This window comes from Strix uralensis, chromosome 1 (genome assembly GCF_047716275.1).
Source record: "Strix uralensis isolate ZFMK-TIS-50842 chromosome 1, bStrUra1, whole genome shotgun sequence".
In the NCBI taxonomy this organism is placed as follows: Eukaryota; Metazoa; Chordata; class Aves; order Strigiformes; family Strigidae; genus Strix; species Strix uralensis.
The window spans coordinates 92930996-92958888 of record NC_133972.1 but is presented as its reverse complement, the minus strand read 5'-3'; the positions used below and the strand labels follow the sequence as shown (position 1 = coordinate 92958888).

The 27893-nt window shown below is 39.4% G+C and overlaps 1 protein-coding gene across 5 annotated transcripts; it reads left to right on the top strand.

The window, feature by feature from the left end:
• The first annotated feature begins 7599 nt into the window (after positions 1-7599).
• On the top strand, positions 7600-21982 carry OTULIN (OTU deubiquitinase with linear linkage specificity). Of its 5 annotated transcripts, none has more exons than XM_074874076.1 (8): positions 7600-8141; positions 9356-9694; positions 13494-13567; positions 14402-14496; positions 15733-15876; positions 18106-18231; positions 19236-19505; positions 20315-21982. In XM_074874076.1, exons 1-8 carry the CDS (start codon positions 7615-7617, stop codon positions 20507-20509), a joined length of 1770 nt encoding a protein of 589 aa, XP_074730177.1. In that variant the 5' UTR covers positions 7600-7614; the 3' UTR covers positions 20510-21982. The 5 variants fall into 5 exon arrangements, with proteins under 5 accessions (XP_074730177.1, XP_074730187.1, XP_074730217.1 ...); XM_074874116.1 differs by having other exon boundaries at positions 8097-8141; positions 9360-9694; XM_074874096.1 differs by lacking the exon at positions 7600-8141 and adding an exon at positions 8297-8479.
• The last annotated feature ends 5911 nt before the right edge of the window (positions 21983-27893 follow it).

Below are 27893 nucleotides of genomic sequence, written 5' to 3'. Positions count from 1 at the left end.
GGTTTGTTAAACAGTCTTTTTAAAATCAAACTATTATAGCATAAAGTAAGAAATTAACTGAAGATTTTTTGAGTTTTCTTGTATTTGAAACAACAACTACAATTATGTCTTTTATTGTCTCTTTCAGTAATGCTAAACATTAAACTGGTCTTATTTCACTTTTTTGCTTTTCTACACTGCTTGTGGAGATTGTTTGGAAAGAATCCAGCAATAAGTTGTTCCTGTTCTGTTTTTTTTTTTCTGCTGCTGCCACAGAGGTTGCTCTGTTTTATTTGCTTAATTTGGTTCTGAATGTTATTATTGCTTACTGTAAAATGGGCTTTTTTTTGTTTCTGGTATACCTCTTTCTTTGCTATTCCTCACTTTTTTTTTTTTTTTTTTGGTAAGGAAGCGAGCTGCTGCCCAGAGACTTAATCCTACTGTTACAAACCCCCAAAGGATCTCTATTTTAGGGATCGTTATTTTAGTTCAGCATATTTTATGGATCAGCTCAGCCCTCCTATAGAGAGATGATTTTTTTAACTGAAAATTTTCTGTATGTATTGAGCAGGTTTAAGAACAGTACCAAAGTAAAGAGTTTATGCTGTGGCTGAGACTTATGGTCTACTTCTTGGTGGAAGCCAGCGTATGTTGCCAGCTGCACTCTGAGAAATAGGCTTATACCATCCATGAAGCCAATTCTAGTACCACAGTTGGCAGAGGAGTAATGGACAAGGGCTTCAGTAGCCCTGGTCTTCCTCACTGAGGAAGACTGATACAAGGTCAAGCCAGAAATGGAGAGCTGTGCTGTCAAGGAGCAAGAACCAAATGCAGAAGACAGGAGCTAGCATTAACAAGTCTGACTCTGAAGAGCTGGTCACCTGGAGAGTAGGTGCAGAGCAGGCATAAATATATTCCTTGTTTCAAGCACGTATTTGCAAGGGCAGCCACATCTAAGCAATTCCAAAGGCTTGTTCATTAGGTAGACTTATGAACATCAGCTGAGAGGGATTTGTTCCAAATGAAAGGATCTAGTTGATTTGATTAATGAACTGAAAAAGATCTTGAGGTTGATTTGTTGACTCATAGAGTAAAACTCTTTCAGAAAACAGTAAAGAGGACTCATGGATTTGAGTGCTGTAATAAAAGCCACTTATTTTCTTGGTTTTTGATACTAAAATACAGTTTTTACGATGGAGCTTGCATATTCTTTGGGATGTTTTATTATTTCAATAACCCAAAGGCTGCTCCTCTTGATGTCCTGACCTTAATGGCTCACTACATCACAAAATACATCTGACTACAAAGACACCTCTCATTAGAGCTGAAGCCAGGCTTGCGTGTTTGCCATCCATACAGCTGATAACGGTGGTCTCTACATGCTCCTTGGTGTGTGCACAGATGAGATTTTATCACATAACCTAGCAAATGTGATGTATACAGACATGTCAGACTCCCTAGGCAGAACTCATTACAACTCATCACTTGACTTCATCTTGGTCATTTCTCCTGGCAACTCCATACGATGCTTTTGCTTCTCACTGTTGGTCTTTCATCTGCCTTATCACTCCCAGGTGGTCAGGTAGATTCATGATCTTCCTCACAAGGTCACAGCATTTCATGCATGCTTCTCAACTGAGACCTGTGTCAACAAACCTTACTAGTAGAATTTTTCTCCTCAAAAAAATCAGCCTGATGTTGCAGGCCAGAAGTTGTTGTGTAGCTCATAAGCCAGGTACTTCCCTTCATCATGTAATCCAGTTTATGGGCTGTTTCTCAGCTGGGTTCAGGTAACTTCAGAAGTCTACTGATAGCAATGAATTCATTCACACTCACAGAGTCAGGTTTAGCCGCAGCAGCAACCACGCTGTTTTACACAAGCAAACTGCTACTTTTTTTCCTGCTATCTCACAAAAAGAAGACCCAGTTGTTTTCTTCTTTACAGTATAATAAAAATGCATACATCTTTTGCAGATTTAATGTAAGATCTGGAGCAATAACTCTAATTCAAAACCCTCCCTGTAAACTGAAATAAAACTGAATATTCAAGCATCAGTAAAGGAAATACCTATTTGATACTATGGGTGGAGAAAACGGAGCAACCTGCATGTGTATGTTTCTTAAATTTCTGTCTCATAAAACTGCTGGAGTTTTGCATTTCGTATCATTGTTTGGTTTCTGCAGACCTCTATTTTCTCTCCTTTTTTTAAAATGTGGAAACGGGAAAGGAAAAAAGGGATGAAACATACAAAGTGTTCATGGAGGTTTAGTTAATTGAGCCACTAAGAGTGTTCTTGGTCTGGGCAACAGTCAGTAGGAAGTATTGCTGGCTTACCCTGACATACTAATTGATGAGAACATTGATTTACTGAGAGCACACTAAAAAAAATGTCCTATATATATTTTTCAATTAGGGAACATGAGCTGCTCTTTGTTTAATAATGAAAATATAGCGACATCACACTGTAACTTCTTTTAATGAATATTTTAATCAAATGCATAGACAATATATTTATTCATTTTAATCTCCATGCATTTTCAAAAGTGCAAACTAAGCTTGTTAGGAAAAACCGTGAAGGAGATTTTTAAAGGCGCCTTTGCTTTTTCTTTTTGTGAGGACTTGTTATTTTAATTGTTCAGAGTGGTGCACCATAAACAATAGTGACAGTTTTTTAATTTGCAAACAGCCATAATTTTTACCAGTGATGTACAGGTTATATTGATATGATTCACACATGCTCCATTTTCTGTTCAGGGGACTGAAAAAACCACCCACTGCACCAAAGCCACAACCTACATACTTTTCTCAGTCATTTAAAAAAGGAACATAGCATACTGCAACTGCCGCCTTCTTGACAGACAGCAACATGCCAATTTAGAGCTCTCTTAGTAAAATACAAAATTGAAAAATGTAAAAGTGGAAAGCAGCATGTATATATACCTGTCTTTAGGTACCAGGTAGGAGATAAATCTTTCTAAGAACACACCTCTAAAAACGCCAGCAAATTCAGAGATGCTAGAGGATAAAAACCCACACAAGTAATACGTAATTACCGAAGTATATAGCGGATATTGTATTGCCCATTTGACTTTTACTGGTGGGTTTTCCCCATCTATTTTCTTCTGAATGGTATTCCCCTATAGTCACAAGCAGAAATGATCACCCAAAGGTTTCTAATCATACTCCTGAAAACTCTGGAGCAATTTTCAAGTAGTTTAGCAAAGAAGGTAACAACTGCTGGCAAGCACCAAGATGCATTGAATAAGGTAAAAACAATCAAAATATTTTTTCCTGGTGTTCAATGGGTTCTTTTTGTATCAGAATCTCAGTTGCTAGCATCCTTTACCAGAAAGTACCAAGTGCAGAAATATTTCAGACCTACAAAATATGATCTCTTGTATTACACTGAATGTCGTTGTTGTATATTTTCAGGAACGTTTTAAAGGATGCTGAAGTTGCTTCAGCTAAAAATGAGTAAAAAATTAATCTGAATGAAACTGTACGTAAGAAAAAGTTCTTACTTGTAAACTTGTATTAAAAATGACTGAACATTCTGAACAACCCTGAACACTCCACCTCCTCCTCATAAACAGTAATAATAAAATAGAGCAAAGTCTTTTAGAAAATATGTATGTCGGTCAGGAATCACAGTCTAGTTTCTTATACAAAGCTGTATGCAATGAACGCTGATGCATGTAACTCCTTCAGAGTCTTCCGTGTAAAAAGGTTTTGCTTTGCAAAGATCCTTAACGCTCCTGAGTTGAGGAAGTCAGAATCCCAAAATACCATGTGCTGCTGCTTCCCTGTGTGCTTTGTAATCCTTTCACAGTCCCAGCCTGAGGAAAAATTAGTTAAAGAATTATAAGCACTTTGGACAAAAGTATCTTAAGCTGTGATATTTTCTTCAGTTTCGGTATCTACTAATTCATGTTTTGCTGGTTTTGTGTGATTTTAAAAAAAAATCTATATTGGGATATACGCTCTTATTCATAATGACAAAGTTGAATAGTTGTATCTTACATGTAGAAAAGAATATAGGGAATTTACAGTAATAAGTAAACCCTGCTGAACCCATTCCAGGTTGAATCTGTGCCCCAGAGATGTGTTCTTGCAAAACTCCGAGTTATTCTTATAACATCTAATTCCATTACACTAAAAGTAGCGCTGACTGATCTTCCTCATTGATGTTTACGTGAGTTTGGGGTTGACCTTGGTACCTTGAGGTTGAGAATTGAAATCTCAATTTTGTTTTCAGCAAGGAGGCTGAAACTCACCTCTCCCATAGGTATAGGAGCTATACAGCCTCGCCATTGGAAATTAGGGCAACAGGAGAACTAGATTTCTAAGTGGAATAGTCTGACCTGTTAATAGATCACGTCCAGGACAGCAGGCAGGGCTTTGGGTTTTTACTGTAGACTTCAGTGATACTTAGTTGTCTGCCTACTTTGCAGGTGCAAGTTTGAAAATACAAGTTTTAGGTGTTTTGGGAGTAATACACAGATCTTGAGTTTACATGTCTAAATTCTGCTTAAGCCCAATTTTAAAAAATGTCATAGGGTAACATGACTATTTTGGTATCTTCAACAAAAGTAAACAGCTGCTCCATTTTTTTCTGTATAGATACATCTATCTTGCTTGATTTTAATATACAGTGACCTTTTTCTGAATATGTCGACATTGTTCTTTCAAACTTCAGAAATGCAACAGAATTCTGTGGACATTCTTCTTAGCATCAGTAATGTCAGTATTTTTATAATTTGTGTACGTATATTTATTATTTGCCAATACTGAAAAGCAAGATGCTACCTCTGCCCTGAAGACTTTGCAAAGGGCAACTGTCCTCTGTTGGAAAATGCAGCATTCTCAATGGATATGAGTGATCACATACAGCCCAAGCTCTAAACTAAAGTAATTACAACTAACATATTTTTCTCAAATGTCAGTGGAAAATACCGGAAGCAGCTGCGTGCAAGAAAAAAAGTAAACACTGCATTGTTGTTTTAACTAATGCACTTAAAAGTTTATGTAAATGGCTCAGAAATGTTACATACTTTGAGTAAATAAGACTAATTTTTTTAATTACACATACCTATTAGAAGATGGAACTGAATATACAAAATCACAAAGGAGTCTGTTTGTTTTGAGGGATCTGTTTGTTTAAATAGGGATCATCTCAGAAAAAAACAGTTCATCACTTCCACAGTCTTCAGAAAGCAAACTTCAGGCCTTTATGCTCAGGTCCTTTTGTCTTTTGAACTTGGGAGTACTTGTAAAAAGAAAACAAAACAAAAGGTGTTTTGCTTTGTTTAATCCACGGTATTCTAGACATTTGTATAAATTCTTACTGCACTTTCATTATACCTGCTTTTTTTCTTTTAATGTTAAATTATTTAGTGTTGTTGCATGCTCTTTGACAGCTACTGCTGTCTGTAGACACTTTTTTATTTGCAAGCTAAAACTATTTTTTGAATTTCTGCAACCTGTAAGGTAATGACTAATACATAACTCTTTTACCACAGTTGATCTTGTGAAATGTGTCGTGGAACTTTCAATTATTTTCAGATACTATGTATCTGCTATATCTACTATAGATGAACACTAAACCCAGAAATACCCCTTGCTAAGAAAATAAATTTCACATATGCTTGCAATGCATTGTTTACAAGAGGCAGAGAGAAACCTCATTTTTAGAAGTAGTTTACATAAAGGCTGAAGAGATGATTATTCCCTTGAATCACCTTTATCAACTCAACTAGGGAATGTATCTAATTTGAAAATTATGAACTTTTCCCAGTTGTTCTTGTGGGGGGAGTGTCGGGCAGAGAGAGTGGACTTTTCTGTTGAATTTATTCAGACGATGACATTTGGAATACTTCTTTTCAGTTAATGGAAACACAAAGTTTTATGAGGAAAATCACTACTTTGGGTATTTAGTTTTTGTCTTTTTATGATGAAGAGAAAAAAATTTTAGTCATGTGACTGACATAAGCCCCATCTGTAAGCAGGTAAATGCCAAATGAAAAAGACTGCAACCCAAGTTCACATAGCAAGCATTACTGTAATGCAGCCTGAAATAAGACATCATAGCATGATTTTCATCTAATAATTCTTGAGAAAGGAAATATAATTTGATGTTTAGGAACTTTCCGTTACAAGGAAACAGCTCCAAATAGAGCAAGCATGGAATCTGAAAATTTCATTTCTCAGGTACAGTTCATCTATTTTGCAGTGTCATTTTGTAATGCACTGTTTTGCTCATCATGAAGAATCAGGTTTAGGTTGCAACTTCACCTGCGTTTAAAGCTCTATGGAATTATTCTGCTCTCTAGTTCTCTGAAGGGTTGTAAAATGGTCAGCCAACACGTCTCTCCTGTAAAGTTGCTGAGAGAATGGCAAATGTGGTTAACTAACAAACAAAAAAAGAACCTAATCTTAAAAAGCAGGCAACTGTAATGATTCTTAAATGCTACTCAATCTAAATTACTTTAACTATAGGAACATGGGAAACAGTTGGGTGTATTTCAAGTGTACTAGCTGTTTGAACAGGAGTAATCCTGAAATGGCCAATGTGAAACAAGAATGCATTTTGAGACAAACCCGTCAGTCAAACAGCTGTGCAAACAAAAACATTTTTCGAAGGACGTGTCATTGTCAAGAGGAATCCAACACAGATTTAATACACAAGAAGAGCAGTGATTCAAAAAAAATTAAGGTATTGTTTTTTTTTTTTTTCAAACATTCATGATGATACTTCCTTGTGTCTCAAGGATAAAAGAATCAGAAAAAACTTGTTTACAAAAATGTCCATCAGTTTTTTGTGACTTAAAAGCTTCATGATGTTGCAAATTACTTATCATTGCCATTTTAACTTTTTATAGGTTTTACTACCTGACCTCCACCTTTAAAATGTTCTCCCTATACTGATACTCTAAATACATGTGTTTTTTTAAAAAATCACGTTAGTTCAAATTCCTTTACTGTCAGCATGTTTGTAATTATTTTCCCCTAATCTTAGCATCACTTGTATTTCTCAGAGAAAGTGTATTCTTATGAGGGAAATTCCAGAAAGAAGACAAATACTTTTCCATTTTCAGGCCCAATTTCAAGGTGAACACCCTCCAAAATGCTCAGACTTCAGTCTTTTTTTTTTTTTTTCTACTGCAGTACAGCTTTTCTACATTTACTATACTCAGTATTCCATTGTTGTTTGGTATGCTTAACTCTCGACTAACATGTAATTTTGAAAGGTAATTTACTCTCCATGTAGGTGTCTGTCCTGTCTGGAGTTATGGTGCATTAGAATTCAGTGATGTATTTCTTGCTCCTGGGAGAGAACTTCCAGGCTCTCACAAGCTCCATATGATGGTTGTCACATATACATGCATCCTTACAGCACTGGCTTCCTCGCAAGTATTTTTTATGTGGAGCATCTGACAACTGAAAAGCAGCTTTATTTCCTCCCTCTCCTTGTATTTAAGAAAACTTAGTGTTGTTTCCGAGTTTGGGGATTTTCACTGAACTTTTATTTCACGTGAATTCAAGTATTGATTTTGGACTTTACTGGAAGCTCGCTGTTTAAAAGAAAAAAAAAGAAAACCAAAACACAAAACAAAAGCCTTCACTGCCCAGGGAGGATGATTTCAGAGGAGGGCCCCTCCTTCGCAGGTGCCGTCACTCCTGGCGCCCCGTTACGAAGCCGCCCCACGGCGGCAGAGCTCACAGGGGAGGCGGCCGGACCGGCTCTGGCCTTGCAGGCACCGCTTCCCCCGCTCCTGCCCCGTTTTACCCAGCTGCGGCGGGGCCGCTCCCGCCCCAGGGCCGTGCCAGCGCGGCGGCCTGAAGGGAGGCCCGGGACCCGCAGCCCCAACCCGACCCACCGCCGCCGCTCCCGGGCAACGGTGGCGCATCGTGCGGCGGGGCGGACGCACACCGAGCTCAGGGGCAACAGGTCTTCCGCCCCCGCGCCCGCCTTTGGTACCGCCCACCCCACTCCGCCGCTAACGCGCATGCGCTGGGCTTCGGGGCTTTTTGCGTGGCGCAGCCGGGCGGAAGGGAGGTGGGCGGGCACGGAGCAAGGGCGCGTCGAACGCAATTTCCGGCGTGATGACGCAGGGGCGGTGGATGCTTGCGGCGGGCGACGCGGAAGCGTTTGCGGAGTCGCGTAAGGGCCGGGCGACCGCTCGCTCGCGCGGGACCGTGGCTGCCGGCGCGGCGGTGGCGATGGGCGTGCCGGGCGCGTGCCGGCCCCCGCGGTAGCCGGCCCCTGCGCGGGCCCGCGCCTCGCGGCGGCCTCTTCCGGGGGAGCCTCCGGCAGCGCCGGCCCGGCCCTGCCGGCATGAGCGGCCAGCGGCGGGCGGGAGGCGGCGCGCCGCCTGTCCCCCGCGGTCCCGGCGAGCGGGCAGCCGGAGCCGGGGCGGCCTCCTGCGCACGGCGGGGCGCGGCGGGCGGCGCCGATCGGTGTCGGGCCCGTGGTCCCGCAGGACAGCGGGTGCCGGAAAGGTGAGGCCTCGGCGGCCCTGCGAGGTGTGGCAGTGCGGGTGCGGTTGGTCGTGTGGTGCACGGAGCCCGGCGCGGCCTGCCCCGGGGAGCGGGGCTGGGGGTAATGGGGGCGAGGTACGCAGGTCTCGTCCCGAGCTCCGTGCGACGGGACAGCTTGGTACATAGCGGGCAGCGGCACCCGGGCGAGGAAGGTTTATGGCAGGTGGGAGGTTTTAACCTGGAGATAGAAGTCAGAATTGTCTAGAGTGTGGATGCGGTAACTGCAAAGCAACCCATAATTTGGGGGGGATGGGTGTTACGCATCAATGTAAGGTGAGTGTCCCTGAAGCACACCCTAAGGCTTTGGACAATCTACTAGAATGGATTGTAGAAGGTCTTGTGTCATAATAACCTAGCAATCGGAAGAAGCAAAGATTGTGGATTTTCCCTTAAGCAATAATCCTTATGCAGTGGGAAGTTTCATGGAGCACCAGGTGAGCTTGTAAAAATGCTTCTTTTGCAGGACTGGAACTTGTTTCATTGGGATTTCTGTTAATGTTCAGATTTTTAGGTGACAATGCCACTTGAGATGAGCAAGCATTCAGCAGTCAGGGCACTAATTCTAGTGTGGGTTGTGTTTGAGGAACTGACATAGATTAACCTTGGTAAGAAATGAAATTGGCTTGCCAGGGAGAGGAGTTTGAAAATAGCTTGGGTGCTGTGTGTTCCTGCCAAACTACTCTGGATTTTATTCCTGCTTTTGAATAATTTAAGTACCTTCTGAATGCTCAGAATATAAGTATTGAATGTAACTATAGAAATATTGTAGTTTTTTAAAACATATGCTTTTGTTCTTCTGTGAGAGATACTCTTCATATGTTTTTCCATTCTTCAAAGCCAGGATAATTTTCAAGGGTGGATGACAGAACCAACCAGCCTTTCTGTGGGTGCAGAACAGACACAGAAAAAAGAGACTGTTGCCATACGGTTGGTGAAGCATGAAGAGGAAGTTGGTGTTCCTCCTAACGAACTTGGTTCAGCAAACACAGCTACTGATCGGAAAGAGCAGTCTACATCGGAAATAAGAAGAGACTATGTGTGCAGAAGTACTGGGATAAGACCTGAGAAGACGGATATGATTAAATCCTTTGCGACAGATCAGGATGCATCTAGAAACTGTGAACTATATCTACCTGTGTCTAGTAATTGTTCAGCAATGGAGTCATCAGAGGACAGGTGAGGATTTTTTTTTATGTATGTTAACAGCTTTTCTATAGAAAGAGAGGGGTACTTTCAGTTCATCAAAGTGAATATCTTGGCAAAATTTCATGTGTGTTAATGTTGTAGAGAAATAGGTCGAAATGTCAGATCTTAAGATTTTGAAGGCCACCTTCACCCTTTAGATTAATTGCTTACTTTTATAGGTTATTAGTAGTCTTCTTTCCCCATCTAAGGGAATGACTGATGTGATGTTAAGCTCTTAAGGGTAGGATGCAGAGCATGGGAAACTAAGACTTTAAGGCAGATACTCTGGTAACTTGGATTTAACCTTGTGAACGCTTTGTTAGGTGCAGTGCTGACACTGATAGAAGGCTTTTCTTAATCCTAACACTTCAGCTTTTTGTTTGTTTTTTGTAAATGTCCTGCTGTAGGCCAAAGTAAAAATTTAGCTGTGTGATTCAGATTTGACAATAGAAGTCTTGACAAGAATATCTGGTATCTGGAGGAAGAAATAAATATGAAGGTTTAAAAAAAAAAAATTCCAAACTTCTGAAAACAAAATTAATGCACATAAGAGTGGCTTTGTGTCACTGAAGAATACATTAATAAAGAGAAGAAAGTGATTTCTAATTAATCCTCTTTCTATAGGTAGCCAGTGGACTGTTTTAGACAACACCCAAAATCTACCATAAGCGCTGACTTAGTGAAAAAGTTGCTAAAAATAAGTACCTGTTTTCAAGGATGCTTTAAAAATCTTGTGCTTAAATTACAGAGTAATTTAATACAATCTAATACGTTAATGCAAGGTTTTTTTATATTAAAGCACATATAACATTAATACACAGATTCATATAAATGTGTATTAAGTCTATTTTGTATGTTGGCAAAAGTGTGATACATAAGGATCTCTGTCTGAATTTTTAAATTAGCTGCTACTTGGCATCCTAGTTCTATATGATCTAATACACCTTTACATGAACTATTAATAGCAATGAGTGTAATCTGACAAAAAAATTAAATATTCATCCCTTCATGATAATAAACAGAAGACTTTAAGCATTGTTTGTTCTTTTGTATGTTCGATACTGGGAGTTCTAGTCCTGCAAATCTATTAATATAAAACTATATATTTTTGCCTATAGTCTTTTCCCTTCTCTCCGGTGTAGTTTTGCTTGCTGTCGTCTTAACTTGTTGAAGTTTAGGGGTTTTTTGGTGGTGTGGGGTTTTTTTGTTGCTTGTTTTTAAAACGCGAATCCCAGGATACTCTTGAGTAAAATCTGACATCCTGTTTTTTTACCTTGGTATCTTTGGATCGGCAGAATCTGATTTACTAGTTCAACAATTTAAGTGTTTACACACAACACTGTGCACTGTTTTTTTTTTTTCTTCTGTGCATTAATGTTTTCATTTAATTATTCTTTTCAACCTGTTACTTTTTCACTCTGTTTTCAAATATTAATGTTTTCAAATATTAATGAAGGTTAACAGGGAAAAGCTTTAGTTTCCACAGACTTATTTAACAGTTGCTATGCTAGAACAATGTTAAGATGCATTTTCAACTCTGAAATGAGAGTGCCTGTGCAGATGGATTACACCTCTTAGCTACCTTGATTTCAAAACAGCTCAGTTAAATTGCAGTACTGTGTTTATGCTGGATGTTAATCTGTCAGGTTCTGGATCTATTAGTTCTATTTTGCCAACTCCCAGAAAAAGATGGGGTAATATATGCAGAAGGAACATGACGCTGCTTACTCTGCACCAAACTTGTTTTTTGAGTGACCTCCACTAGTTTACTAAGTTGAACACTTTTTCTCTTTGTGCATATTAAACTAAATATACTTGAGGATGTATTCCAAAGTAACATGCCCCACCACCTTCTGTGGGATCTATTGTAGGAGCAGATTTGTTCATGCTCAGAGGGGGAGGCTGTTGCTTTGTATTTTAAATAATTAGCTTACAGATAAGCTAGACTGGAGATTGCTGCTGTCAGATACAGAGTTGTTTATTATTTTTTCATAGTATTTTCAAGGTTATTAAATATTCTTGAAACTCTTCACAAATCTTAATGGACCTTAATCTCTGATGAGAAATAAGATTATGTGGGGAAATAAGGGTTTGTCCAGTACCACAGTGTAACAAGGATGAGGATTTGGGATAAGTATTTCTGTGATTTTTCTTCTCAGCAGGTGGTATTCTTTTTATGGAGTACTGTGTTTAGTATCTACTGCATCTATTGTCTCTCTTTTAATTAATTTTTTTTTTTAGTATTGTAATAAATCAGATTTCAAGCAGCTACTTGAGCACTCAGGAAACCCTGTTTGAAAGTTAAAGGTTTGAAACTTGAGTAAAAACTAAACTAGTTTCATATGACTGCACAGTAGATGACAGTTTCCTGGTACTAACCTATATTTGTCTTTATACTAAACATTTTTTTGTTGTCAGAGGAAATACATGCAAATGGATTAGAAATGTTACCTTTTTTAAATAAGCTGATTTGGATATAAAGAAAAAGAAATACAGAGCCATAATTTACCACTGTATTCTTTCAACTTTAATGGGAGTAATCTAACTACCAGCTGGCTACATGAAACCCTTTCTTACGGTCTTCCTAACTGCTTGTCCTCCCTTAGTCATGTACGATGGGGCAGGGTCACTGCCTTAATTTCTTCTGGGTCTTTGGCAAGCACAGTGTGGTTTGTGTTTTTTTGAGTGGTAGATTAGAAGCTACTAATAGTAGTGGGCAATGAATAATAATAACCTTACGCTTTTTTTTCCCTGCATGTGTACTTTCTTCAAAATTCAAACTCTCAGTGTAACCTTCTTTTAGTGGTAAGCCTAAATGATTTACTAATATGTTTGGTGGTGTATAGTTTTTTTGAAGTGTTTTAGCTGTGAAACTGTTTTTAAAGTTTATTGGCTAGATGTAATTATATGACAAATGCCACTCAGAATCCAGTTTAAAGGAATGTGCAACTTTCAGTCTGTTTTTTGAACACTGCATGGACCTCCATTCTCAACAGTACTGTTCACACATGAGCTTCGAGATCTCTTCTTGATAATGCTAAGCTATGCATAGAAGCAATATCCTTTCAGGCCATCATTTCTTCCCTCATGGTTTTAACTTGAGTTCAGAATGTCTGTATATAGGCTTAGATGGAGACATTTGACTCTTAAGACGGCGTACTTTGACCAAAAAGCCTGTATTATTAGAGGAAGAAAGGTTTGTCTGGATTTCAGTTAGCCTGTAGGCTGCAGTTTGGATCACACCTAGTGTTTTTCCTTCAGTTCATAACATTCAAGCTAACTGCAGATAACTGACTGCTTTTCATCATGACACCCTGCCACATATTCTGCTCATTACTAGGCAGGTTGCTCAGCCCCAGTGGAGTGTAGATGCAAAGCTTTGGTGAGTAACATGTTATTAGTTGCATGCTTAGGTTGCAATATTCATATACTCAGCAAATAAGGCATTTTGGCTTGTATATTTTGCAGATCTATTCTGTAAAATTTACAAATACAAAGGGACTTTAGTACTCTGTAGTCTCCAACCTGCAGGAGAGAAGTTCAGGCAGTGATTCATGACCAATGTAGGTGTCATAGATAAAAGTGGGGAAGAGTTGAGAGGTTTTTTTAAACTTTTTTTTTTTTGAGAACTCCTGTTGGAGTTTATTGAAAATGTGTAAGATGGAAAGCAAATGAAGCTGAAAAAATACTTGGAAAGACTTAAGTACTTGCCTGTAGTTGTAAACAGTGGAAAAGGTAAATGACCAAGATTTGTGCTGCTGTATGAAGCCTGTGTTGATTTTTGTTGCAGTGAGGAGGACATGTATCGTGATGCGGAAGAAATAGAGAGAGAGAAAATACTACTTTGTGAGACAAGCTCTTCAGGTACATTTGGATTTTGTTTGGCATTTTAAATACAGTATGACAATTCATTGTAGAACTTAGTTTGTGATGATTTGACATCTCCATTTCCAGGGACTTCTGTGTACAGATGTCTCTGCGTGCAATAGAAGTTACTTATCATGACTGAGTACGTTGTACAATTTAATTCACAAAAAGATCAATTTTACCTAAAGCTAGTTGCTCCAAGTATATTTTTTTTTTCCTATGTTTCTATAACTCCTTTACAAGAGAATGTGAATCCTTTGGAAAGCAGTCATATAATCTGTGTTATGAGTGTTGTGCTTGAGAATTAATGATTTGTAGTCATCATAGCAGCATCTGTTACTGGGATCCCTTGATAACCTCAGGGCTATCTGTTTTGAAATGAAGGCTGTTAGGATTCCAGCAGAAAACTGTTTCTTTCTACCACTGTTTCTGGCTTATTCAGAAAGATTTATTATCTTTCTCCCCTACAGTGTGGCTGCTGAAAGATGGGAAACTTTTGTCAAATATTTTTCTGATTGCTAAGAAAATGAAGAGTACTTTACTAATTTCTACTCTTTGTCAATTAATATTTTCTAGAAGAGAGTAGCAGTGTGTTCTTTATTTTGTTGGACTACATCATTATTTTTGTTCACTCATCATTTTCAGAGCAAGCTGGTTTTTTTTCCCCCTTCAATACTAATAATTCCTTTAGTAGGTATCGGTTGTGCTCCCAGTCTTGTTTGGCACCAATATTACTTTAAAGTGATAGAGTGTATTTAGAAATTCAGTGCTTTTTCTGTGTTGTTCTGTTTCACAGTTCTCCTTATAATGTTACATATTCCATTCTGACAGAACATAAACTGAGTGTTGCACCTGAAATAGACATCATGGAGTATTGCAGAAAAGAATGGAGAGGAAATACACCAGTAGCAAAAAGGATGAGAAAGGTATCAGTTCTCTTTTTGTTGAATTTTGTTGGGCTTTTTGTTTTCATTTGTGTGTTTAGTAGGTGATTTCCTATGGGAACAGTCTTTAAAATAGGAAATGCAATAGCTGTGTGGTCCACTGTCTGGTCTTAGAAGTGGCTGACAACTGGAAGATGGTTTTGTCTGTACTCACTCAAAATGTGTTTTTAGTAAGGCTACCTGTTGATAGTGCAGGGTTTTGATTAATACTGTTCTTCATTACTGTTTTCAATTGAAGCTTTAAATTTGGTTTATTACCATGAATTGGTAATTTTGTGGGCTGTTGAAATGGCAGACTAGATAACCAAACTTTTTGGCAGAAGGCAAATAACTGAAGCTGATGAAGGGCATGATTTTTAAGACGGGGAGCTTTAATGAATTAAGTTCAGTTTTTCTTAAACATTTCCTCAATTCTTATTTTTTGAAGGTTTTGGACTAGTTTTCTTATGTTAATCTTGAGCTAGAATAGTAGAAAATAAAGCATAATGTTGGTCGGGTGTTTTTTGTTGTTTTTTTCAACACAGTTTGAAAATTTAATGGTATGTATCAGTAAACCTAAAAAAAATACTTCTCATAAATCAAAAGATCCATATGTCACCTTCAAGAGATTAGTAAGAGCAATATGTACAGGGCATGCCGAGCTTCAGAAGTTACATTTCAACATTGCTGCTTCTGCTGAAAGTGTATGTATGGGAGTAGCAGGGAGGGGACAAATGTGCTGAGGCATGTGTCAAGATATTTCAGTGTAAACACAAATTCTTCCTGAGGCAAAACCAAACTACATGTGACACATATTGGGTAAATGGAATAAGCTATTGCTGAAACTTCTTGTAAGCATGATATATTTTTAGATCTATAGTCTTGTGTGTGTATGTTTGTATGTTTGGATTTTTTTTTTGAAACTTAAGTAGGTTAACTACCCACATTTCAATCATATTTCTGCACTGTCATCAGGTAAATGCCACAACCAATTATCACTTAGATTTCTTTGGTTTCTTGTTTGTTATTCAGCAGAACTAAGGAAGTTTTTGTCAAAGCATGATTTGTGACAAAAGCATTTGAACTTCCAAAATGAGTAGTGGATCAACCCCTTTTTTTTAAATAGCATTAGCTATTTAAATTGGATGCTGATATTCCAGTATCTTTTATGATACTAGTGCATGACCTTCAAATGTTTTATTAATGCTTTCATATTATTTGGATTTTTTGTTTTTCTAGGGATATGAAGCAGTTGCTCAGAAGTTTGCATCTATAAGGAGAGTACGAGGTGACAACTACTGTGCTCTCAGAGCAACTCTTTTCCAGGCACTAAGCCAAGCTACCCAGTTACCAAGCTGGCTGCAGAGTGAGGATTTTACTATGGTATGTGTCAAACTCTGATCTTCTGACAGTGGAGGGATGTTGGTTATAACCTACTTGATAATTTTATGATCTTATTTCTCTGTTATGCTATATGTGCTCACTTCTCAATATCCCTTGAATTGAGAAGTGGTAGTGTTCAGTTTTGTACTTTTACACTGATTTTTTTCGACTAGGGATTGAGTCCAAGTCCCCTTAATTTCCAGTTTACAATGTATAAATGTTACCACAGTGCTGACTCTAATGTAACTTGTCTGTCTTCACTGTGCCCTCATGGTTTCTTCCTACTGCAGGTAATATGGCAGTAAGAGGTTTCCCACAAGACAGCTGGTAATAACAAAAATTATAGACAATTTATTCTAAGCACATTTGAAAAAACCTAACAGCTTTTCAAAACTGCAATATGTGTTCTTGTGTGTCATATATGGTTTCCCTAGAAAGTGGATTAACAAATTGGATGCTGCAGGCTTTTCAGAATGTGTGTATTACCCATGTCATAAATGTTACTTAAAATCAGTGTAAGAGCAACTCCAACCTGACATGAAGAACAGATCTTACAGAGCATTGATGGATAAGCAAAGCAACGTCTTTTACTAAGAGTAAAAGATGATATTCCAGAAATTGTCTTGTGTCAACAAAGTCCATTTGGTGATATCAGTGAACGTGGAGGAAACGTGTAAGAAGCTGCCTGTACAAAAGTGGCCCACTTCAGGGGAGTAAGGTTCCAGTTGTCCAGGTTGCTGCTGGAAATGTAAATGATGAACGTCTGATGCAGACTCTGCGTGTAGGCTGGCAGTCCAGGTAGAATCACACTGCTCTTACGATCTGTATAACTTGAGAGGCCATCCTGAAATTTCTCATTGTGGTCACTATCATTGTTACATAAGCTTCTGCTGATACATTTTTGTAATTACTGATAAAAATATTTCTATGAAATGTGTCTTACTGTAGCAGTACATTGTAAAAAGATTTCTTTTTTATAAAAAAAATTCTCCCAGCTGACAACCATCCCCACGTTACTAAACTGTAGAAGATAGTTTCCCAGTGCTCCTTTAAGGAATAGGCAACGTTTTAAAATGGTGTGCTCTGCAGTTTTTAATGATGTTCACCTACTTTTTTTCCTGGTGGTTTATAGCAGAAGATGTGTCATGTGGCAATTAACATTTTTCTGAAAAAGGTGTACAACTATAAAATGATGAACTGTTAATGCATCAAAGCAGAGGGCATGTAAGAGATGTGTGTGGTGACAGCTAACAGTACAATTTTAACAAAGGGGTGGTTTTTTTAATTTAAAACAGTGTTTACATGCATATTTCTAGTTGTAGAAGTTAACTGGCATATAATCTTTGATTTAGTTCTATACGTCCAGTTAGCATAGGATGCCAGGCTGGGGTGGGGGAAGGTCTGTCTAGACCTGACAAATACTTGGTTGCCATAAAGAGAACATGTTACTGATTTGGAGTCCTGATAAAATGAAAACTGACTGGTAATGGCTGTTGGCATACGTGCTGCTCTAGCCAAATAACTCATTGTGAGACACAAGTTGCTCTTGCAGTTCTAGTGCTAAAATGGGTTAATAAACAAAGGACATCTTGGCAGTTGCTTGCCCAGTTTCTTACCCTCAAGAGAAGTGTAAAACCTCTTAACTGAGCAGGTGTAACATGTAGGCAGTAAAAGAGGCAGTTCTGAGTCTACAGTATGATCTGATGCATCAACTAATCCCCAGGTTGTTTTCTTCTTTATAAGAAAACCTGCCCCGCAGTGTTTTAGTTATGTTCCCTGAAAAGAAAACACAGTTTGTGTGTTCTAGACAAAGTAGTTTGCACTCCACGAAGACTTCTGGATTATCTGGTGGATGTCATTACACCTTTCACATGGTCTTCTGATGGTTCAGGGACACTTTCGAATGCAGTCATTGTCATCTGCTGCTGGAGGGTTTTTTAATTAAAAAAAAAAAAAAAGCCATGAGTAACTTGGGGTGATTTTTTCCAGTGCTTGTGTAGTGGTTAAATCTGGAAATAGTGATTGACCAGTATTCTGTCTATTATCCAGCAAGTATTATAAAGAGCCAGTTGTGTTCAATTATGGTCATCTTACTACGACATCTGTTCAGAATAACATATGAGGGATCATTTTAAGGTGCAAAATGTTAAAAATCAATAATGTACAAGTTGGTGGCTTTTCCTTTCAAAACTTTTGACTTAAGCTGCCGCCTTTTCTCTCAACTTCCAGCTTCCTGAAAACTTGCTGAGCAAGTATGACTGGATCAAGCAGTGGCAGCTAAAACAGAAACTGGGCAGGAAGATGGGAGAAATACGTGATGAAATTAAAGAGTATTTAATACTTCTGAGGAAAAAGGTTGGGAAAGTACTTGTTTATTCTTGGTCACTTGCGAATAAGAACAATGACAGAATTTTTTGAATGTGGTGAATTTAGCATAAGGATGCTTTCACTAGTGAAAGTCACTTTTCTGTATGTATACTGCAAAAAAATCAAGGAAAGAATGTCTGTTCAGATCTGTGGGAGTTTTCTGGTCTTTCACTGCTTGCATTAGCCTGATGCTGGAATTAATTTGTAAGCAGCTCTGCAGAAAAATATTCGACAGGTTTCAGTAAAGAAATTAATGTAACAGAGTAACATTTTGCCTCTATTTTTTGTATTTATTTGAAGGAGTGTTGTATACTATGGATAAATGCTGTTGCTACGTTTAACAGGTCATGGAAAGAAAAAAACAGAGTAACGTAATTTCAAAGGGGTAGTTTTTCTTTCATGTTTATATGTTCTTGTTCTAGGTTAATGTAGCAGGAAAATGACTGTGCCCTTTCAGTGTTTGTACTATATTGCCTATCCCCATCATTCGCCCCCTTGAAACTCTGGAACCTATTTAAAAACTCTTCTCTTGTTCCTGTCTTACTGTGTATGCATATTCTCTTTTTGAAGGCTTTTATGAATATTTTAAAGGCTACATTCAAGCAGTTTGAGGGCTGGAATGAAATACGCGTTCTGAGTAACTGAAATGTAAAGAATATGAAGGATGTAAGATTTATGATACAGGAAACAAAAAGGTTATTACCTTATTGCTTATTGTCCCATGACCACATTTGTTTTGCCACCTTGCAACAGTTTCCAGCATCCTGTTCTTTTGCTTTGCTTAAGGACTAATTTAAGCAAAATCAGACTAACTCAGCTTGACCTTGATAGGACTAAAGCTGTGGAAATACTTTTGATTGCTTTTAAAAAGGCGCAAAGCCCTTCATAAACTAAATTCTGAGCGTCTGTGCTGAATATCTGATAATTCACGAGTAGCTTTTTGCTGCTCTTGCACGGCTATTGATACATGTTGTGCGTGGGTTTTTTTATAGTGGAAGAATATAAGTGAAATCAAGGGTCCTATTGAGAAACAAGAAGCTTGTGATAAATTGTTTAAAAATGAAGAGGAGGAGTATAGTCTCTATGAAGCACTGAAGTTTTTGATGCTTAATACCGCCATTGAATTATACAATGATGATAAAAATGGAAGGAGAGTTCCTGTCTTCTCATGGTTACTGTTTGCACGGGATACATCTAGCAACCCTCGTCAATTAATGCATAATCACTTGAATCATATTGGTCACAGTGGAGGCCTTGAACAAGTAAGGAGAGATTGTTCTTATAGTGTTATTTTCCTGTTTTGCAGGTTTTGGTTTCATGTGGTTTAAGAAATCACCCAGCTTTTGTTGGTCTGGCTAAACTTAATGGTATAGTGTCTGGTCTCTCATTGGGAAGAATGTAGTAGAGCCCCTTGCTTGTAGTAAGAGTCTGTAAAGGCCTTCCTTTCGAACATTGATTTTTGTTTAGTCAATAAGTTACGTCACCTATTTTTGTGCTGACTAGACTTATTTATTTCAGTGATATTCTTTGTAAATTATTATTTAAAACAGGATATGCTTGCTGCTGTAGTAGACAAGATAGAAGATTCTCCTGCTTCTTTCTCTGAATTCCTTCTGATATCAACAGGCTTTGTAAGGCCTTTCCATCTACTTCTTACTTCACTAGAGAGTTCAGAGTGCCTTCTAAGAGGGAAAGGATCATTGCCTGAAACCTGTTCTTGTCTGGCTTAGTGACTTAACAGGATGATACAGATACAGGAGAATGTCTTTGCTACCTGATTGTGGCAGTAGGGAAGTGGGATTCTCTGTATAAAGCAGCTTTTCTTTAGGACTAATATCCTACTATGCCACTGCTGGGTCTGAAGAGCTTCACGTTAGAGGCATTGTATCTTAGAGGTATATGATCGAGATATTGAACCAGAGATCCTTGTGTATATGCATTCTTACTTTACATTTTTTTTTTCTTTGAAAAATTATATCTGATAGGTATTACTTTGGTGTTTTTATGAAAAAAATCTTGTAAAAGGTATGTTTAATTTTACACATCATATTTCTGCTTTTTTCCAATGTAGGTGGAAATGTTTCTCCTTGCTTATGCTCTGCAGTATACCATCCAAGTGTATCGACTGTATAAATACAGTACTGATGAATTCATCACACTTTATCCCAATGACCCAGAGGAGGACTGGCCTGTGGTGACTCTCATAACTGAAGATGACAGACATTATAATATTCCAGTCAGAATGTGCCAAGAGACTGTGTTGTAAACAGGTGATTTTTGGCAGACAAACCTGTGCTGCTTATTGATGTTTCCAGGGCTATTCTGAAACAGGATAATGATGAAATCTGCATTATTAAATCTAGAACAACTTGAAATCCATGTTTTAGAAGTTTACATCTGAAGTAAAACATGAAATAGATACTATCTTAAAGAGTAAAAATTTTTCAAGTATGGATTTTGTTGCCCACAAAAAACCCCCAACTTCTGCAGTCCTGTTTTTCTGAAGGGCTTACTCTGAATAGGAATGCAAAAACTCTAGATTTATTTCTTATAAGACGGTGGGTGAGGCTCTGTGGTAAGACCTGAGCTGACCTTCTGCTCTCCAAAATAATGAGATAAGGATGAATTGAAATTTCTGGAAAAGTAAGCTGGCAGTGTCCTGGATGATATTTGTAATGCTGCTTAGAAGCAATTTACAAATCTTGGGTCTCAGGAAGTAATATAACTCTTTTGCAGTTGGAATTTAATGCCTGCCATGGTTTATGCTATAAGACAAATGTTATTTAAAATTTTCTAATGCTTTGGGGGTTTTTTCTGGCATAAATATCTCTTATTTAGAAGCCAGTTGTCTCTTACACTGAAAATGAAGAGCTCTTCCCCTTTCAACCTCTTGAGAGGATTGTGGCAAAGAGGCTTGATAATAAGGGAGTATGAAAGTTGCTTGTTAGTAGGTCACAAATTCAAAGCCTACACAGAATCCCCTCTTTTGTTACGATGCTGACAGGAGACAACCATGTGCCTACTAGCTTCCATGTCTGTTCATGTTACTGTTCCTGTAATGTTAATCCTCACTGGTAGCTGCTGTGGAGAACATCGGGATTTTAATTTGTCCAGGGAGTGCAGTAGGTGGGAGTAAACTTGTGGTGCAGCTTCTCCACTCCTGGGAGGAGTATGTGGGGGGTTCTGTTTCTGCTTAGAATTTTTCATTATGCTTTAAGTTGAAGGAATACAGAATATGTCAGATGTTGGGAGTGCTGATATGCCTAAAAAAATAATAAAATAATAAAAACATCACCTTTTAGCTTAAAGTGGAAATATGCCCTATAGATGATTCTTGGAACAAGAGAGTGAAAGTTGATTTAGATGAAATGCTGGTCATACACAGGTCACTTGGCTTCTCTTAGAAGGCCTTCTTATATAAAAGGGTTAAGATTATAAAAACTACTTTTCATGCAAATATTCTGGAGGAAATGACATGCAAAACTTCTGGCATGCAAAACTTCAAATTTTCCTGTTTTGTTCTACTTAAAATTAATTTGTTAACTTTTCTTTTGCGAAGGGCAGTTAGTCAATCCACATTTTCATTGAGTATGTTCTAAAATGTGTTTTAGACACGTCTTAATGAGGTCTTGTACTCAGTGTTATATTTATCATGTTGTCTTTGCCTTTTAAAACAACTAGTTTGATCTCTTACTGAAAATTTCTGGGAGCTACAAAGGAATAAAAATAAACCAATTCATCTGGCAGTGTTTTGTTTCTTGTTTTATGGCCTGTTTTCTCTCTAGGTTTATACTTTTGAGTTTTTAATTTTGAAATTCTTGTTCAAGTTATTTATTGAAAGCTGTAAAACAAGTAATTATTGGGTTGTTGCTTTCACATGGACAGCAAAAAAAAAAAAATTCCCTAAATTACTGTTATCCAAGTAATGCTAAAGGGGAAAGAAATAAATTTTTGCAACTCACTAAACTCCGATACAGTTGTACTTATGATTTAAATAGCTGAAATTATTTAAATCTTGATGTCATCTAATTGTGATATATTCTTGAGATTAAAACTTAACACCTCTTTGAAAAAGACATCTTTGTCATACATTTAGAGCAGTGGCTTTTTGGCAGACAAACCTGTGCTGCTTATTGAGGTTTTTAGAGCAGTGGCTCTAAATGTATGCCAGAAGCCTCTAAAGCAGGGGCTTTCTGCGGGCTGCATTTGCAGCATTAGGTATGTAAACAATTCACATAATTGGCTTGCAGGTTGAACTGAGAAGTGTAGGACTGAACACAAGGCATGTGTACACCTTAAGTCACGTATTGTTCTTGCAGAAGTTGAGAACGGTATAAAAACTGATGTTGCTTGGTATTTCCCATCTGTGTTTTGGAGATAAGCAATGAGTCTGTACTGTGGTGTGCAGTATATTGATTTAACTTAAATATAAAATTGACAGCTGACAGTTTTTAAACTAGACTTATACAATGGATAAATACTGCTTTTCTGTTGGGCCCCCACTCCCCCATATTCCACTGAATAAACTGAAAGAGTCAATAAATTAAATGAAGTGAAAGTGAGGGCTGGAAAAGGAAGAGGAATAGAGGTCAGATCAGTTCTGCTCCCTGCCCTGATGTCTATGAGTTTTACATGTAAATAAATTTATAATAGCTGCTGTACTTCAAGATCAGTGTACTAAAGGAAGCAGATGCTTTACTCCACACCTGGCATACATTGTTAGGTGCAGTCCAGATTTTTAATACTGTGATATGTGAGCTCCTAGGAGTTAGTAGAGATGAAGAAAGCTCACTCTGTTGTAGTTGGTGTGCTTTTTGTACAAAAAATACTGCCTCCACTTTAGGCCCATCTTTTTTTATCCCTATTTTAACATCATTGTTATGTCCAACTTCTGCCCCTTGTATGCTTTTTGGAGAAGGAGGCGCAAGGTCATTGTGTTCTTCAGAATCATTTTAGCATACTTTCAGGTATTAAATAGAAACATGCTGCTTTCTATCATAGTGCTTTGACTTGGGCTATCTGCTTTTTAAAAAGCATTTACGTGTGTATTTTTCACTAAAAACATTGCAGTCTACATGAAGCTTTTATTTTGCCTTTCTTCAGTCTCCTAGTAAGAAAGATACAAAGTTAATGGATCCTTATCATCCATCTTCCTTTCTGTTGGTGGAAGCGTACAGCAGAAGTTCTTTGTGTGAAGGAACAGAGGTTCAGGTGACCACGCTGGGCTGGGAGGAGGGGAAGAGACTTGTGTTGTACCGTGTGGGAATTGCTGGCTGCGGGTAGAGTGATGGGCTGAGCTGGCGCTGCAGCAGGTGAGGTAGCAAAGCTTAGGCTGGGTACGGCTCTGCGAGGCTCGTGCTGGAACCAGCCTGATGGCGTCCTGTGGGAGCGCAGCCCAGAACCTGGCTGTCAGGGAGACGCAGGTGCATTTGGTTCAGGACTGTAAGTCCGTTCAGGTAGTTGAGTCAAAGCTTGACCAATCTTTGTGTGACGGTGAGAGCCCTGTCATCAAAAACTAGTGAAGGAGGGTGAAGAGCAAGGTGGGAACTTGTATCTCACCAGAATGGTGGACATGGTCATATATCCCATTTCAGGGGAAGTGGGGAGAGGGAGCTCTTGCATTGTGTATCAAGTGAAGGGCTCGATTCATGATTTTGTGTCCCTAGTATTTAATAGTGTCAGTTGTACAGCCCCTGCATCGTGTTGCCTTCTAGACATAATTGCTGTTTGTTCTCCCAGTATGCTAGGTGGCAGGATAGGACCCAAAATGTTTGAAGATGGCCAGATGTGCTTTATGGATGCTCCCTTTTTTGGTAACAGTGGAAGACGACAGGCGGCACGTTCTGGAAGCTTGTCGCTAGATGAATAGTTGTGCTATGACATCGACTAACGTGCTTCAAGTCAGGCAGATTCAAAGAATATTTCCATTTATAAATTTCTGGAGGAGGAGAACCTCAACCTCTGAGAAATGGAAAGGAAATGTTATTAATTCCACAGAGCTGAAAGTGAAGTAGGGAAGGTTTAGCATGGTAGAGGCCTCTCAAGGAAGGTGACTCTCTAGCCCCCTTTTCCCCAGAGCACTCATTTCTGCATGGGTGGTGATGAGTTGCCCTTATTTCCATTCACAGCTTCTATTTAGGATGATGGGATGGCAAAAAAACACCCTGAGATGTACTGGGCCATTGAAGAACTAGTCAGTACTGGCTGAAAATTGTTTTATCAGGGTGTCAGGTGAACACTACGGCATGCAGAGGAGGGAGTAGCACATCAAATGTGATCACCAGCTGTCTCCTCGAGAGGACTGTTTGCCCAATTTGCCCCTTTTTTGGAATTGTGAGGTTTGGGGTTGTTTATTTAGACAGCTGCCCACCAAGTCTTTGGTGTGATACATTTCCTTTGGGCTATTGCAGTAGACAGCTGCTGCAGAGACTGTATGAGGTAGGCTCTGCACATGCTTTTCAATGTCAAGCTTTCAGTCTGACAAAGCAAGCTAATTTTTTTTTTTTTTTTAATTGAAAAAAACTCAAACACCTCATTCTATAGAAATTATGTTATGCAGACTGAATGTGGTAGGTACTTCCCCCCCTCCCCCCCCTTCTCTCTTACCTTTCTAGAATCAGCTAATTCTGCAAGTGTTGTGGCTTCCTGGGATGGGACAGAATTTAGACACTGCCCTTGTTAGATCTGTTATGCACCCGCCTGTCTTTTACTTTAAAAAAATAAAATAAAAAAGTTGCTACGATAATTGTCAAACTAGTATTGTCCTTCTCGCGCAGTCTTGTTGTGTTTCACAGAACGTTCACTGGACTAGTCCCAGTCTAAAGTGCCTTTGCCGAGGAGCCCGGAGCTGCTGCTCCTCGCCGGGGCGGGGCCTGGCGGCTGCCGGCGGGTGTCAGTGCAGCCCCGCAGCGGGGCGGGCGCGGGGGGCACGGCCGCGCTCCCCCCGCCCCTTCCCGGCTCCCTCCTTCCCAAGTCACGGCCAGGGCATCAGCTGGACCTGGCACTTCACCTCCGTGCTTCAGCGACCCTACGTAGTAAATACAGTATGACCAAAATGCTTTTCCTTCTGCTCAAAAGATCCCGGTTTAGCAGCATCAGCTTACCTTTATAGACCCACGTGGAGGGATATATTAGTTAAAAGTAAAAGTGCATAGGTAGATGAAAGACATTTTGAAGATGTGTGGAACTGTGTGAAATGAAGTGGTATGAGACTTGAGACTTTTTGTTTACATTCTTTAAATTTTTTCTTTTGAATATCAAATAGTTCATCTGTTTATACCGTGAATAAGAATCTGCTATTAGGGGCTGAAATCTGTAGCAAGCCCTTTCTTTGGTTTCTGAAGTATCTGGGTTTTTTTATGTATTCATCCAAACCTTCAGATGATGTATTGATTCATTTGAGTCTTCACAGCCCCCATAATTTCTGTAAGAATTAGCTTAGCTGAGACATGCTGTGTGAATCCTTAGCAGTGTTTCTAGGATAGCTTACTGTCTTTACACAAACATGAGGCTATATAGTGTCAAGAATATAATGTATGTTGAGAAATGGTGAGGTTGGATTCCCAGATTATCCAAGAGCAAATTAAATAACTTTTAAAATGTATGAACCTGTTAGTTTTCAACCACATTTGCAGGTGCACAAAGCATATTCTATTTTTACTGTCCTTATTATAGAGGGAAAAAAAACAGTTCTAGCTGTAGATGTTGACTAGACCAAAAACAGATAAGAAGGTTTAACAGCTGTAGACACCCACGAGCACACTCTGCAAGGAGAAACTGTTCCAGCAGCACACGGTGGATACCGCAAAAGGAAGCGATGAGTGCTCGTAGTGGGTGACTCGCTGTTGAGGGGCACTGAGGTGCCCAACCGACAGCCTGACAAGGAATCGCTAGAGGTATGTTGCCTTCCGGGAGCTAAGGTCCAAAGTGTTGCCAGGAGGGTGCCACAACTTGTCAAGAGCACAGACTACTATCCATTGCCACTCTTTTGTGTGGGCATGAATGACACCACAAGCCAGAACCTGGGCAGAATCAAGGAAGACTACAACGCCCTGTGGGTAAAAGCAAAAAGTATTGGTGCCCAAGTTATCTTTCCTTCCATTTTACCAGTTAGAGGAAAGGGTGCAGCCAGAAGTAAACATGTAATGTAAATCAACTTCTGGCTTCGTGGCTGGTGCCATAGGCTTGGCTTTTATGACAACAGGACATTCTTTGATGGCTATAGCCTGCTAGGGAGGGATGGGATCCACCTGTCTAGAAGAGGCAAGGGAATCTTTGACAGCAGGCTGGTCAACTTGGTGAGGAGGGTTTTAAACTGAAGGACTCGGGGATTGGGGTGCAAAGTGGCAACAGTCACACCATTGCAACCAACTGGGGAATAAGCCAGGCCAACCAGAGCAGTGATAAATGTTCCTTAGCTGCCTCCCAACATGTGAACCAGAAGACCAACCACCTCAAGTGTATGTATACAAATATGCATGCAGCTTGGGGAAAAACCAAGAGGAACTGGAGCTCCGTGCCCAGTCAGAAAGTTATGATATCATAGGAATAACTGAAACATGGTGGGACAATTCACATGACTGGAGGATCATGATGAATGGCTATAGGCTGTTTCATAAAGACAGGCAGGGAAGAAGAGGTGGAAGAGTTGTGCTCTATGTTAAGGAGAACCTTGAATGTATAGAATTCTACTACAGTGATTGCGGAAGCCCTACTGAATGCCTTTGGGTCAAGATCAGAGGAGTCTTCTCCAAGGGGGATCTTACAGTAGGTATCTGATACTGACCTCCAAACCAAGATGATAAGGTCAATGAAGCAATGTTTGAGTCACTCAAGCAAGCTTTGGGTCAACAGAACCTGGTTCTTATGGGTGAGCTCAACTACCCAGACATTTGTTGGAAGAACAATACAGCAGCTTACACGCTATCCATCAAGTTTCTGGAATGCCTAGAGAACTGCTTCCTCATACAAATATTAGATGTGTCAACAAGGAATGAAGCATTACTGGACTTGCTACTCACAGACCAAAAAAACCTGCTTTGTAATATCTCAATATTACAATTTTGTGGAGTTTGGGATCCTGCTGAGCATGGTGAAGGTCAGTACTAAGAAAAAGGTTTTAGATGGTTTAAACCATGACAACCCTGATGAAGTTTGTTGATGATACCAAACTGAGTGGGGAAGTGGACACTTTGGAAGGGAGAGCCACCCTGCAGGAAGACCTGGATAGGCTGTAAGAGTGGGTTCACAAGAACCTTATGAAGTTCAACAAGGACAAGTGTAAGGTCTTGCACCTGGGAGAACATATTCCAGGAGTGCAGCACAGGCTGGGATATACCTGGCTGGGGGGAAGCTCTGTGGAAAGGGACTTGGGGGCCCCTGGTGGACAAGAAGCTCAATATGAGTGAACAGTGTGCTGCAGCGGCAAAGAAACCCAACAGGATGATGGGTTGCATCAACAAGGGCATCACCAGCAGAGACAAATAAGTCATTATCTCACTCTGCTCAGCACTTGTCAGGCTACACCTTGAATACTGTGTTCAGTTTTGGTCCGTGATAAACAGAAAAGATGTGGACAGGCTGGAGAGGTTCCAGAGAAGGGCCACACAGATGATCAAGGGACTGGGAAGCCTGCCAGGTGAGGAAAGGCT

Excerpts from the sequence above, each read along its gene's own strand:
- OTULIN (XM_074874076.1), top strand. The coding sequence starts at position 7,615 with ATGATTTCAGAGGAGGGCCCCTCCTTCGCAGGTGCCGTCACTCCTGGC. Across the intron at positions 9,695-13,493 it reads ATGGAGTCATCAGAGGACAG|TGAGGAGGACATGTATCGTG; the intron begins GTGAGGATTTTT and ends TTTTTGTTGCAG. Across the intron at positions 19,506-20,314 it reads ACAGTGGAGGCCTTGAACAA|GTGGAAATGTTTCTCCTTGC; the intron begins GTAAGGAGAGAT and ends TTTCCAATGTAG.